The sequence below is a fragment of the Podarcis filfolensis genome, assembly GCF_964270895.1.
Source record: "Podarcis filfolensis genome assembly, chromosome: 8".
Lineage (NCBI taxonomy): Eukaryota > Metazoa > Chordata > Lepidosauria > Squamata > Lacertidae > Podarcis > Podarcis filfolensis.
Genome location: NC_139611.1, coordinates 8,291,868 through 8,306,727, shown reverse-complemented (window position 1 = coordinate 8,306,727; position 14,860 = coordinate 8,291,868). Strand labels below are relative to the sequence as shown.

The window sequence follows — 14,860 nt, the reverse complement described above, 5'->3', positions numbered from 1 at the left end:
GAAGATAGGAGATACTGCCCTGAGAATAGGGAAGGTAGAATCGCACACATGCTGGACTACCTCATGCCTTTCTCCACAATATACAGAGAGGGCGCTATAACAGGGGATTGGGGACTGCAACTCCCATACTGCCCTGACCAAACGTCATGGATGATGGAAGTTGCATTTCCAGCATCATCTAGGTGGCCACTCCTGTCCTAGAGCTGCCTGAGCTTTGCAGCTTTAAGGACTGCCATGCTAACCTATGGAGAACCTGCTTCATCTTGAGCCAGACCAATGGCCCACCTAATAATAATAATAATAATAATAATAATAATAATAATAATAATAATTTATTTATACCCCGCCCATCTGGCTGGGCTTCCCCAGTCACTCTGGGCGGCTTCCAACCAAATACTAAAATACAGTAATACATCAAACATTAAAAGCTTCCCTAAACAGGGCTGCCTTCAGATGTCTTCTAAAAGTCAGATAGTTGTTTATTTCCTTGACATCTGATGGGAGGGCATTCCACTACCGATAAGGCCCTCTGCCTGGTTCCCTGTAGCTTTGCTTCTCGCAGTGAGGGAACCGCCAGAAGGCCCTTGGCGCTGGACCTCAGTGTCCGGGCAGAACGATGGGGGTGGAGACGCTCCTTCAGGTATACTGGACCGAGGCCGTTTAGGGCTTTAAAGGTCAGCACCAACACTTTGAATTGTGCTCGGAAACTAAAGACTAGCAACATGTCTTAAGGGTGCCAGCTGGAAGTCGTTCCCAGCCCTGCTCCCAAGATTCTTTCACTGGAGCATGTGAGAAGTGAATCTGGAAATGCAAGGATGTAGTTCGCTTGCAGCCTGCACACACCTGATCCCCATTAACGTGCAACCCTCTGCTAAGCCCTGCCACAACCCGAGTCGGACTTGCCTTCCTCACAAGGAACGCTGCTCATTTCATCTCATCTGAAGCTTTTCTGCTGCTGCATCAGACCAACGTTTTCATAGACTCTCATGGCATTGTCTTCCCTCATCCTGGAGGGAGAAGCAAAGGGGGTTTAAAATCCACTGGAAACAGAGAAGAAACACAAAGACAAGGTTTCCGCTGATGCTGTTTCCATTTGTTTGCTGGATGGCTGGGTCACTCAGAACAGACTTCGCCAATCGGATCCTCTCTAAATGTTTTGGACCACATCCCCCATGAGCCATGCTGTCTAGTGCTGATGGGAATCATGGTGCAAAACATCTGGAAGGCTCCAGGCACAGAAGAAATGTGCTTTATGTTTCCTAAAGCAAGAAAAGCAGGATTTAAGCTCTGGAAAAAAATGACAAACTTTGCATTTATTTGTTTTTTTTTTTAAAAGCCTGCAGAGACACAGAAAATCTTTCTGTGATGAGACCATCTGTTTGCAAACTTTTCAAGGCTGACGCACAGGTGTTGGGGGTTGTTTGCCAGCCCCTTTACATTATAGCTCCAAGAGGTTTGCTCTACATACAGTGTAAGAGAAGCCTTGCCAAATCTTTCCATGTGGATAAAGCTGCAGTGCCTAGGCATTTGGGTAACAAGGAAAGGCAGCCTCCTAATGGTGCACAAGGACAGGAATGACCCAGGGGAGCCCACCTCCTGCATTTTTGCTTCCTGTGCAATCCTGGGCCTTCTTTCACATGGATAAGCCCAGAGCAGTGGAAGATGAAGTCCTCCCAGTTGTGAAAACTGCAAATATACGGCCTTTGAGGTGTTAACACCTGAGGAAAACCTTGGAAACAGAATCTTACCTGGAAGGCTGCCTATTTTTCATCTGCTTAGATGAAAAACTTAATAAATAATAATAATAATAATAATAATAATAATAATAATAATAATAATACTGTAATAATAAATGGGCCTATATTGGTTCCTTGTAAACCTTGCTGAAATTTACACTTTACAATTGCAATAGTATTTTGCCATCCTTTGTCGGAAGCTTCTTCTCCTCATGAACATACAGTCGTACCTTGAAAGTCGAATGGAATCCGTTCCGGAAGTCCATTCGACTTCCAAAACGTTTGGAAAGCAAGGCGCAGCTTCCAATTGCAGGAAGCCACGTCGGACATTCGGGTTTCCAAGACCGTTTGCAAAACGGAACAGTCACTTCCAGGTTTGCGGAGTTCGGGAGCCAAAACGTTCGAGTCGCAAGGCGTTCAACTTCCAAGGTACGACTGTATCACTGTCACAGTCGTGTCGCTTGCCATTGTATCTGGGTGTGATGTCGAACTTTGCCCTTGCATGTGATCTTGGCAAGGGAAGGAGATCATCTACTTACTCAGGGCAGGTCGGAGTTGGAGTACAGGGTGGGAGAGGACTCTGGTCTCCACTGGCCTGGTCTGCTAAAGAATATTTAATGTTTGTATACTCGTGGCCTTTTCTCTTACTCTTCTGAAAGGGAGAGAGACAGAGAGCACATGGAGGCAAGGGAGATCACTTATTGATCATATTAGTTTTATTAGTAATTAAATTTACCAGTTACTTTTTTTTTTACCAAGGTAACTAAAATACACTCACAATAGGTAAAGGTACCCCTGCCCGTACGGGCCAGTCGTGTCCGACTCTAGGGTTGTGCGCTCATCTCACTTAAGAGGCCGGGAGCCAGCGCTGTCCGCAGACACTTCCGGGTCACGTGGCCAGCGTGACAAAGCTGCTCTGGCGAGCCAGCACCAGCGCAGCACACGGAAACGCCGTTTACCTTCCCACTATAAAGCGGTACCTATTTATCTACTTGCACTTAGGGGTGCTTTCGAACTGCTAGGTGGGCAGGAGCTGGGACCGAAAGGCGGGAGCTCACCCCGCCGCGGGGATTTGAACCGCAGACCATACGATCGGCAAGTCCTAGGCACTGAGGTTTTACCCACAGCGCCACCCGTGTCCCATACACATTCACAATAAGTAAACCACAAAACACAGATGCTAAAACCAGAATACAACGGAAAATCTGAAAGACAATCCTATTTTTAAAAGGCAAGACTGGAACTTCCCGCCCGCTGGGCCCTTAGCCAAAGCAGCCCTGCTTCAAAGCCCGACTCGAGGCATTACCTGCTCCTCCTCGATCCGACGCTGTAGCGTTTCGATGTAGTGCTGCACCGCCATGTAAATGAACCGGTACTGGGCCTCCGTCTGCACCATCCCTGACCGCTGGGACCGCACCATTTGGATGGTTTTCGGGACGTCAATGTCACAGTCGACGCCTGGAGGGCAGGGAGTAAAAAGGATCAGCAGGACAGGGATGCCCAGGTAGGACCCAAGAGAAAACCCTTCCAGCTCCACTCATTCTGGCTGAGGTCACACCTAAGCTCCCAAGCCAGCAGCAGCTTATGCCGCAGCGAAATAACTTCCACTTCTACACTGACGTCTGAAGTTCCTGAAGAGCAGCAATCTAGGCTGGGCAGCCTGGGAGTGAGGAGGCAAGGATGGCCTTGCTGGGTCAGACCAAGGACCCACCAAGCCTTGCAACCTCTTCTCCACGGTGACCAACCAGAAGAGGCCTTGAGGAAGTGCCTCTAGGACTTGGGTCTCAAGAAGAGACTGCTCCTGGGCCTGGAGGCTCCATTTCGTTCTAATTTCATTTGTTTGTAGGCTCCATTTCAAGCAGCTACAGCACCGTATTTTTCGCTCTATAAGGCGTACCCGACCATAAGATGCACCTAGTTTTAGAGGAGGAGAACGGGGGGGGGGGGGGAATTCTCTCCCTCTCTGCTCAGCACCTCTCCAGCAAAGCGGGAGGAGAAACGGAAGGGGCTCCGTTTCTCCTCCCGCTTCGCTAAAGGGGCCCTGCACAGATTTCCCTCTCTGCGCAGCGCCCCTTCAGCGAAGCGGCAGGAGACGCGGAGCCCCTTCCATTTCTTCTCCCGCTTCGCTGAAGGGGCACTGAGCAGAGAGGGAAAGCTGCGCAGTGCCTCTCCAGCGAAGCGAAGCCAGGAGAGCAAGAGTGATTGATCCCTCTTGCTCTCCTGGCTTCAGCGAAAGCGCCTCTCCAGCGAAGTGAAGCCAGGAGAGCAAGAGGGATCGATCCCTGTTGCTCTCCTGGCTTCAGCGAACGCAATGCACAGCTCAGGAGGCTTCGGGTGGCTATCCCTGAAGCCAGGAGAGCAAGAGGGATCGGTGCTCACCAATCCCTTTCACTCTCCTGGCTTCAGCGAAAGCTGCGCAGCCTGCATTCGCTCCATAAGACGCACGCAGATTTCCCCTTACAGTGGTACCTCGGGTTACATACACTTCAGGTTACATACGCTTCAGGTTACAGACTCCGCTAACCCAGAAATAGTACCTCAGGTTAAGAACTTTGCTTCAGGGCGAGAACAGAAATCATGCTCCGGTGGCGCGGCAGCAGCAGGAGGCCCCATTAGCTAAAGTGGTGCTTCAGGTTAAGAACAGTTTCAGGTTAAGAACGGACCTCCGGAACGAATTAAGTACTTAATCCGAGGTACCACTGTACTTTTTAGGAGGGGAAAGGTGCGTCTTATAGAGCGAAAAATACGGTAAGTGGAACTGCGAAGAATCTGGACAATGGAGGATTCAGGGCAGATAAAAGGAAGTCCTTTCTTATGCAGGGCATAGTTAATCTCTGGAACTCAGTCCCACAGGAGGCAGTGATGACCACCAACCTGAATGGCTTTAAAAGAGGGTAGGAGAAATTCATGGAGGAGAAGGGCTATTGGTGGCTACCAGCCAGGATGGCTGTGCTCTGCCTTCGTGGCCCATCAGCCCTTGCCTCCAGAAAGCCCATGCTCCCATCTGCCTCAGCATCATACAGCTGTGTTGGCTGGGACTGATGGAAATTGTAACCCACCAGGCAGGCGAAGGCTGACACAACAGCAGTGGGACTCACCTTTCTCTCTGATTATGTCAATGAGAATATCTATCACAATGAATGTTCCGGTCCGGCCGATTCCAGCACTAGGAAGGAGGGGGAAAGAGGGAAAAAACACAGACACACAACTTATATTTCTGCTTCTTCTGGCTTTGAAAAATGTTGTGCTTAAGAGCAAAGGCATAGCCCGGGGTCAGCAACCAATGGGCCGGTTCACCGTCTCTCAGACCATTTTTATAGTCTCTCAGACTATATTTTGAGGGGGGAAATGAACAAATTCCTATGCCCCACAAATAACCCAGAGATGCATTTTAAATAAAAGGACACATTCCACTCATGTAAAAACACGCTGATTCCCGAACCATCTGCGGGCCGGATTTAGAAGGTGATTGGGCCGGATCCAGCCCACAGACCTTAGGTTGCCTACCCTGGCAGAGCCCAAGCATCACGGTACCTGCAATGGACCACGACTGGGCCAGCATCCGAGATGTTTTCTTGCTTGTGATGAACCTCTTCTAAGAAATCTAGAACTCCTCCAGGATCACTGGGGACTCCATGGTCAGGCCAGGTTCTGAAGTGATACTGCCAGACTGTTCGTTCGGTGTTGCCCTGGAGAGACGGCACCCAAATATCTTTCCCTGCCTTTTAAGGAGCACTTTGGGGGAGGGGGAGCCACTGGAGATGAGGAGTCATCTCAACAGCAGCACCCCAGTTACAGAAGAAGCCCCTCCCTCAGGAGATCCGACTGCCCCCCCCCAACATTATACGCATTCCTGGCAAACCAAGGCCTGTTTTCAGAGGAGAGATTCAAGACAGATGGAAGAAAGTCCTTCCTCACATGTTGCATGAACTACGGAACTCACTCCCACAAGAAGCAGCAATGGCCGAAACTTGGGGGGGCTTTACAAGAAAATTGGACCAATTCATGGAGAAGAGGGCTCTCAATGGAGACTAGGCCCAATGGCTATGCTCGGCCTCCATGTTTGCTGAAGGAGCATCTCCAACCCCATCATTCTGCCCGGACGCTGAGGTCCAGTTCCGAGGGCCTTCTGGTGGTTCCCACACTGCGAGAAGCAAGGCTACAAGCACTTGTACATGCACTTCCTGGGCCAACTTTTAAACAACTGCTAAAAACTTTTCTATTCTGCCAGGCCTTTTCAGGCAGTTAAGGATTTCCAACCGTTAGCTGACCTCTGATTTTATCATTTTTATATGGTTTGGGTTTTTGTACAATTGGTACAAACTGCTCTGATTTATTTTTTTTAATGACTAGCCATATGTAAACAAACATATATGGGACAGAAGCGGGCTCTTCTTTAGGTCTGGCTGCTACCACATTTGAAGAATATGAGCCAGAGGCTGGCCAGAACTAAAGAAACAACTTCACAGACTTACCTGCCCAACCTTTGAAAGCTTGAGTTCCCGTAACGTGTAATCATGAGCCGCACTCTCTTTGACATTTCGGACGCGCATCACACCGTATTCCTTTAGGGCGTGTTCATCTGGCCAGTATTTTACGCACTTGCTCTGGAAAACAAGACAGGGTGGTGGGCTGCTGGGTTCGTCAATGTCAGCCAACTGAAGTTCTCCGTATATTTTGGGCTACAACTCCCATCAGCCCCAGACGGCGAGGCCATATGATGTGGAGGCTGATGGAAGTAAATCAAATCTACCCTGAGACGAAAGCTCATACCAATAACAAACTTAGTTGGTCTCTAAGGTGCTACTGGAAGGATTTTTAAAATTTTGTTTTGATATGCTCAGAGGCTGATCAGCCTTGCAAGATCCCCTGAGAGGGGTGGGCTCCTTACCTTTCCCCTCTCGACTTCTTTCGTCGTCATAACGATCACGCGCGAGTTCTCCTGGAACACCATCCTCCAGAAGTCGTTGACGGTGTTCTGCAAGCAGCCTTGGGTGGCAATGTAGCTTTTCTTGGGCTTTGCATTGTTGCACTTGGTTTCAAACTCCGGCTGCAAAATAAGAATAATAATTAAGTTATAAGCGACTTGTCACATAAAGGGTCTCCAAGCAACTTACAGTGGAAAACATATATACAGGCATGAATACATTATCTCATAGAAAATGGGGGGGGGGGATAATATAACATGGGCATGTCCAACAGGTTGATCATGATCTTATGGTCGACTGCGTTGCATCCATGGTCTTAGGCTCCCCCTAAGAAAAGCTCAACAACTTTTGCTCCCCCTAAAAAAAGCTCAGTTTGCCTGGCAATGACAATGGGTAGATTGCAGACAGCATTTTAATACTGTGAGCAGATTGCAGTCTCTTGGGAGTTGGATGTGCCTGATATAACATATTAAATAAACCACAGTGATCCATCTCCAGGCTTGACTACTGTAATTCGCTCTACGCGGGGCTGCCCTTGAAGCTGTCCCAGAAACTCCATTGGGTGCAGAATGCTGCAGCGAGGCTCCTCACGGGGTCTCTGCCATGGGAGCATATTCACCCAGTGCTTTTCAAGCTGCACTGGCTCCCGGTGGAGTACAGGGTCAGATTTAAGGTGCTGCTTTTGACCTTTAAAGCCCTTCACGGCCTAGGACCCTCGTATCTACGGGACCGCCTCTCCTGATATACCCCACGGAGAGCCTCAAGGTCCATAAATAGCAACACCCTAGTGGTCCCAGGCCCTAAGGAAGTTAGATTGGCTTCAACCAGAGCCAGGGCCTTTTCAACTCTGGCTCCGGTCTGGTGGAACGCTCTGCCTCATGAGACCAGGGCCCTGCAGGATCTGATTTCTTTCCGCAGGGCCTGTAAGACAGAGTTGTTCCACCTGGCCTTTGGCTTGGAGCCAATTTGATTCCCTCCCTCTCTTTCTTTTTTCTTTTCCTTCTCCTCCTGTGATGAGGCTACATTTTAATATTTTAATATTTCAATATTTTAATGCTGTATTTTAATTTTGTTTTTAAGTTGTAATCATTCAACTTGTTTTTATTATTGCTTGTAAGCCGCTCTGAGCCCGGCCTTGGCTGGGGAGGGCAGGGTATAAATAAAAATTATTATTATTATATTATTATTATTAAATGTTCCATACACCATATTGAGAAAACAAAACACCAACCCCTGCTACAGTAGTAGTAGAAAACATTAGAAGCCCGCAAACACGAAGCAGAACAATACTCTAACTCTAACTGGAAGATTAAAATGAAATACAAACCTCAACACTGACACCCGCCACCCTAGCCCCGTACCATTTCAAAAAATCATTGAGACAAAAGCCTTCAGGCAAAAGTTTATCTTAAAAGGGGAAGGCACAGCCTGGCTGGGCCCCATATCATGTCCCGTATAGAGACTCAGGATACTTCCACATGAATCCCCATGACATTTAAGAGTGGAGCAGTGCCACCAGAAATCTTCCTTCGCGCACCTGTGCCACACCTGTCCAAAAAACAGCATAGTATTCAGGAAAAGAATGTGGTCCTGAGTTTCGATTTCCAGCAAAGCAAAGGATATTTTATTTGCTTGTTTGTCTGTTGCCTTTATAGCCCATCTTTCTTCTCCAAGGAGCACAACTTGCTCCCTCCTTGCAAAGAGCTTTGAAGCCCTCTGCCTCGCTTACCGGGCTCTGGGAACCTCTGGCAGCCTTCACGAGATCTAGCTCTGGTTCTAGAAGGTAAGATTGCTTGCGTGTGGCTGGTTCTAGAGGGTTGTATTGACTATACAGTGGTACCTCAGTTTTTGGATGTCTCCATTGCCGAACGTTTCAGTTTTTGAACGCCGAAAACCCGGAAGCAAATGTTTCCGTTTTCAAATGCGCCTCGGAAATAAACGGCTTCCGCTGCGTGTATCTGTTGTTTTTCACAATTTTCTCTATTGAATTGGCGGACCGCCCTTTGTGCCTTGGTTTTTGAACGTTTTGGAAGTCGAACGGTCTTCCGGAACGGACTGCGTTCGAAAACCAAGGTATGTACTTTCAGCTTTCCACGCTACCCCAACCCCTATCCCCAAAGAACACAACACCCACAAGACACAATCCTACTGTACAGGTTACATATGTTTCAGGTTACATACGCTTCAGGTTACAGACTCCGCTAACCCAGAAATAGTACCTCGGGCTAAGAACTTTGCTTCAGGATGAGAACAGAAATCAGGCTCCGGCAGCAGCAGGAGGCCCCATTTGCTAAAGTGGTGCTTCAGGTTAAGAACAGTTTCAGGTTAAGTACGGACCTCCGGAACGAATTAAGTATTTAACCCGAGGTACCACTGTACTGCCTTTTCAGGTGAGCCTCACAAAGCAGATTACACTAAAGAATGCATGGAAACAATAAACATCAATTTAACAGCTTATCTATAAAAACAGCAGGGGCAATCAGCAAAGGGAGGCAACTTTCTGGAAACTAGATCTCTCCTCCTTTCCACGCAGCATAGGGAAGGAGAAGCCAACCATCCTTTGGGCCTCCTCTCCTTCAACTGGGCCCTGCCAGCAGGCTGCCGCAGCAGGAAAAAGGAAGAGACGGCCTCCCCATTCCTTCCTTTCATGTTATATGTTCAGATTATAAGTCTGTGGGCAGAGACTATCTTCTTTAATTGATTGCATCTAAGCCTTTTTTGCAAAAGGATAGGGTAAAATTGCTCCAAATAAATGAATGCAACAATTCAGCTGAAATACCGAGAGCTAAAAGGTGGGTGACCCTGAGATAGTAACTGGTTCTTCCTCCTTCCATCTTATTTGCTGTCTGGCTGAGGCCTGGCTGGTCAATCTCCAGAGCACCCTTTCTCCACCTTAAGTCCCCAGATGTTGTTGAACTACAATTCCCATCATCCCTAGCCAGCGTTGCAAGTGGTCAGGGATGATGGGGGCTGTAGTTCAAGAACATCTAGAGACCCAAAGTGGTAAAAGGACACTCCAGCTCCTACATTGCTCCGCCTCAGATTCTGACGTTGGACTAATATTGCACGCTCCTTATTATTTTTATTCTAAGCAGACAATCATTTGGCCATGTGAGCCACCTTCGAAGCAGAAATAGATGAGTAAGCCCCCTACACACAGGAAACCTGTACACTAGCACACCAGAGAAGACAAGGGTCAAATTCTTCTCCTTGATGTGTGTAATCTCTGTACCAGGATGATTGATGAATTATTTTTTTAAAATACATTAAGATTCTACCACCGATCTAATCCCCCACCTGTAGCAGTCCAGCCTAAAGAGAAGACTCCCTGGAAAAGACCCTGATGTTGGGAAAGATGGAGGGCACAAGGAGAAGGGGACGACAGAGGACGAGATTGTTGGACAGTGTTCTCGAAGCTACCAGCATGAGTTTGACCAAACTGCGGGAGGCAGTGGAAGACAGGAGTGCCTGGTGTGCTCTGGTCCATGGGGTCTCGAAGAGTCGGACACAACTAAACAACAACAAAATTTTAACTCATCCCAGGGTTGGCCGCCCTACCCACAGGTAATAATGTTGTTGTTGTTTAGTTGTTTAGTCGTGTCCGACTCTTCGTGACCCAATGGACCAGAGCATGCCAGGCACTCCTGTCTTTCACTGCCTCCCACAGTTTCATCAAACTCAAGTTGGCAGCTTCGAGAACACTGTCCAACCAACAGGTAATAATAGGGTCCACTAACTATCTGGTTGGGGATGCTCTTCCAGACTCACCCCTCCCCTCAACAGTAAAGATTAAGTCTGCAAGTCTCCCAGAGGCGGGCGGGGGGGGGTGAATCCCCACAAACACCCTTACCATGATAATATTGGCATTTATGTAATCAGAAACAGGCTCATTCGGATCACCATCATGAAGGACAACTCTGGTATGGTCAACTGGAAGGAGGGAAGGGAAAAACAAAGACATACCTTATTAAACAGCTACAACCAGCAATTGCTAAGTCAGATATTATTTGTCCACTGCTACCCAGCTGGTTGCCTCGGGTGAACCACAGTTGTGCCCGGGCAACCAGGGAAAAAAGCATTACAGAAGTTTATCCTGTGTTAGAGAGAACGTGAGCTGGAAATTTCTCTCCAGGCAAAATGAGCCAATTACACGTCAGATTTCATGCTAAGTTGAAAACCAGCCTTACCTATCACGGCTGGCTGAGGTTAGGTGGAATGGGAAAGCAGACAGGAGGAGAAACTGCCTCATTTCTTTTCAATTTCTCCTTCCTCCTCCCACCTGCCTTGCCATCCCTCCTCTAAGCCAGCCTGCGATGGCCAAATGTGATAGCCACACACATCCCTGCCAAAGTTACACTAGCCAGAACCTTGTTAGTATGAGTCAACAGTCAGTGGTCTTGTAAGATACCAAAAGCTTTCTGGGAAATGATTTATAATGAATTGAAGAAAATGTTTAAAATAACTTTTATTAAAAAACCAGAAGGTTTTCTTTTAGGGATAATCAGTACAGAGTTACCTAAAGACCAAAAAACAAACAAACCACCCCACCCCTGTTTATGTATGCTACTACCGCAGCCAGGATCATTTATGCTCAGAGATGGAAAGAAGATTCTGCACCAACCAAGGAGGAGTCACAGACTAAATTAATGGACTATGCAGAAATGGCAAACCTTTAGGGAGCAATAAGAAACCAGGAGAACCAAAAAGCTTTATCAAAGACCGGGGAAAATTTGTGGATTATCTGAAATGTTTTTGTACACATATGTTCATTAGCAGGATTAACTTAAAACCAAGCAGTTGAAATTCATGTTAAAGGAAAACCAGGGAGTAACTAAGAATTGGCATAAGGAAGGAAATGCAGTGTTACAAATTTTAAAAATGTAAGAACCCTCAAAAGGGGTGGGGCTAGTAAAAAAAATACATGTTTACTGGGAAAATATTGGATTTGTATCTTTGTAAAACTTCTTTAAAAAACGGGGGGGGGGGGAATATTTTTTTAAAAATATTTATGAGTCAACAGTCTAACAGTTTGGCCTTGTCAGCAGTCTGGCCACAGCATTCTGGGCAAGCTGAAGTTTCCAGGTACTTTTCAAAGGAAATGTTTGAACACTGTTCGGCTCACACTTCCATTAACTCCAGCCAGCATGGCCAATGGCCAGTGATGGTGGGAGTTGAGAGCCCCAGCCACATGAGGAGGGAAACTCAGCCAGATGGGCGGGCTATAAATAATAATAATAATAATAATTAATAACAACCAGGCTGAAGAGGGCCTGCCAAAGGCTCTCCAGAGTGGCATTGAAAGGGGCATCTCCTGCTAGCAGAGACCCTTTTAACTGGAAGTGCCAGAAACAGAAGGCTGTGCATTCTCACCAACAGACAGGAGAGCTCAAAGGTTAACCGGGTGAATCTTACTGGCCAGGAACCTCGGCTTTGAGGAAGAGGCAAGGACAGAGCATTCAGTACTCACAGGGCAAAATATTCTTGTATCTGTTCTTGTTCTTGTTCTCCTGCCGCTGCCCCTCTTTACGGCTGTAGAGGAGTTTGCATTCTTGCTGCTGGAGAGTCTGAACAAAGAACAAGAAGGGGGTCCAACAAACATTGCAAAGTGTTTACCGCCTCCTCCACCAGCCCCAGCCCCGAATTTCACCAGCACGTGCCCATCCTGCTCATCGTGGGCCAAAGACACAAAGGCAAGTGCCAAAGAAACATGCCACTATGAATATCCCAGCGGAGATGAGGGTGGACCCTGATTACAAGAGCCTTGTAAGCAGCTGCTGGATAACCATGGCCGTGAACCAACACTGAGCATTTTTATAGAATTCCACAGAAGGCGATGACAACCCAAAGTCTATTGAGAAAGGATTTACGGCGATGTTAACGTTTTGCAAAGCAGCCCGTATTCCAAAGCAGCAGAACACAGGGCACCAAGGACGAAAGTTTCACACAAGTAATGCTTGTGAATACCAGTTGCTGAAAGCCAGGGGAGGTGAAGTGCTCCTGTGCTTAGTCCTATTTGCCAGTTTCCCATTAGGGCAGCTGTTAGCCACAATGAGAACAGGATACTGAACAAGGTGGGCCTTTGGCCTGATCAAGTAGGTTAATATTATTAATAATATGAATAATAATAATATTTATACCCCACCCATCTGGTCGAGCTTCCCCAGCTACTCTGGGTGGCTCCCAACAGAACACTAAAAACAGAATAAAACTTCAAACATTAAAAACTACATTCAGATGTCTTCTAAAAGTCTGATAGTTGTTTATTTCCTTGACATCTGATGGGAGGGCGTTCCACGGGGCGGGTGCCACCACCGAGAAGGCCCTCTGCCTGGTTCCCTGTAGCCTCGCTTCTTGCAGGGAGGGAACCACCAGAAGGCCCTCACAGCTGGACCTCAGCGTCCGGGCAGAACGATGGGGGTGGAGACGCTCCTTCAGGTATACTGGGCCGAGGCTGTTTAGGGCTTTAACGGTCAGCACCAGCACTTTGAATTGTGCTCGGAAATGTACTGGGAGCCAATGTAGGTCTTTCAGGATTGGTGTTATATGGTCTCGGCAGCCGTATAAGTTTCTTGCTTCAGGAAGAGCTGTTGCTCACAAGCCCTCACAGGCAGCTAGCCAAGTGCTTTGCCAATGGCCTTGAAACTGCTGTGGCCCCAGGGAACATTCTGGCTGGGGTTGGAGGAGGGCACCTGAGAGCCGACCAGGCACCAGGCTGCGAATGCAGGGTCCTCCACTCCTGTGGCAGGGAAGTCTGTATCTAACAGCCCTTTGGGGTAGTTAGCAATGCAGAGAGCTACTGTGGAATGCCCTCCCATCAGATATCAAGGAAATAAACAACTATCAGACTTTTAGAAGACATCTGAAGGCAGCCCTGTTTAGGGAAGTTTTTAATGACTGATGTTTTATCGTGTTTTTAATATTCTGTTGGGAGCCTCCCAACATTATTAGGGGTGGGGGAGTCCTGCTCCAGCTCTAGGCAGGGCTGAACCCTAATGAGGTTAAAACGCACATAAGGGCTCCTAGGTAGCATCATAGCTGGCCTGGTTTGCCTCCTTAGAGGTAAAGGGACCCCTGACCGTTAGGTCCAGTCACGGACAACTCTGGGGTTGCGTGCTCATCTTGCTCTATAGGCCGAGGGAGCCGGTGTTTGTCCGCAGACAGCTTCCGGGTCATGTGGCCAGCATGACTAAGCCGCTTCTGAAAAACCAGAGCAGCACACAGAAACGCCGTTTACCTTCCCGCCAGAGCAGTACCTATTTATCTACTTGCACTTTGACGTGCTTTCAAACTGCTAGGTTGGCAGGAGCAGGGACCGAGGAACGGGAGCTCGCCCATCGTGGGGATTCGAACCGCCAACCTTCTGATCGGCAAGCCCTAGGCTCTGTGGTTTAGACCACATGTCCCCTGGTTTGCCTCCTTAACCAGGTTTAAAAACAAGGTCCTTTTTCGGTCACAGAAAACCAAAATGCTTAGTGGGTCTCTCAAGCTGGGCAATAGCCACTGAGTCTTTAGGAAGAAGAACCCAGAGAAATCCATCGGTGCCATGGCTCCCTCTAGTGGTGCCGCAGCGATGCTATGGAAAGCTCTTACCTTTCCACCAACAAACCAGCAACCTCACCCAGAGGCAAAGAAAGCGTTGGGAGGCAAAGTTCGTTCCTCAGAAGTGCCTAAACTCTAAGAGCAACTCACAAGCATTGTTCCGAGTTGCACTGAAAGACTGAACATGCACAAGAAACAAACTGCAGCCCAAGCGACGAGCTGGTAAGTTCAAATCAATATGCGAAATCACAGATGCACGCAAAACAGCTCCACACTCGACACACTTTTAGTTAAGAAGAGTCAATGGCTAGATCAGGCCAATGGCACTTCTAGTCTAGCATCCTCTTCTCACGGTGGCCAACCAGTTGCCCCAATGGAAAACCCTCAAGCAAGATTCAAGCACAACAGCCCTCTCCCCTCCTGTGGTTTCCAGCAACTGGCATTCAGAAGCACTTACTGACTCCAACCATGGAGGCAGACGACCCCGCTTACCTCAAATTCTTCCCAGAAGCCTTGTTTGACTTTGTCGGTGGTCTCTGCCAGCTTGCTCAGTTCTCTGACACGGCTCTCAATCTCTGCCGCATTGATGCGGGTGGTGTTGAGGGGCTGTGGAGAAAGAAAGAGAGGCAGGTGAGCATAGACATTTTTGTGTATAGG

At 47.9% G+C, this 14,860-nt stretch overlaps 1 protein-coding gene across 2 annotated transcripts in view; it reads right to left on the bottom strand.

Annotated features, from left to right (window-relative positions):
• The window catches only part of PTPN11 (protein tyrosine phosphatase non-receptor type 11), a 40,932-nt gene that overhangs the window by 6,140 nt on the left and 19,932 nt on the right, over window positions 1-14,860 (bottom strand). For both annotated transcript variants that reach the window (XR_014551809.1, XM_083629455.1), the window contains exons 6-15: window positions 14,696-14,809; window positions 12,132-12,228; window positions 10,515-10,594; window positions 6,628-6,786; window positions 6,212-6,343; window positions 5,271-5,425; window positions 4,835-4,902; window positions 3,043-3,194; window positions 2,276-2,388; window positions 904-1,007 (exon numbers count right to left, since the gene is read on the bottom strand). Coding sequence is in view for 1 of the 2 variants with exons in the window: in XM_083629455.1 (XP_083485581.1) it covers window positions 935-1,007; window positions 2,276-2,388; window positions 3,043-3,194; window positions 4,835-4,902; window positions 5,271-5,425; window positions 6,212-6,343; window positions 6,628-6,786; window positions 10,515-10,594; window positions 12,132-12,228; window positions 14,696-14,809 (1,143 nt within the window). In the remaining variant the exon portion in view is untranslated. The remainder of the gene's footprint in view (window positions 1-903; window positions 1,008-2,275; window positions 2,389-3,042; window positions 3,195-4,834; window positions 4,903-5,270; window positions 5,426-6,211; window positions 6,344-6,627; window positions 6,787-10,514; window positions 10,595-12,131; window positions 12,229-14,695; window positions 14,810-14,860) is intronic.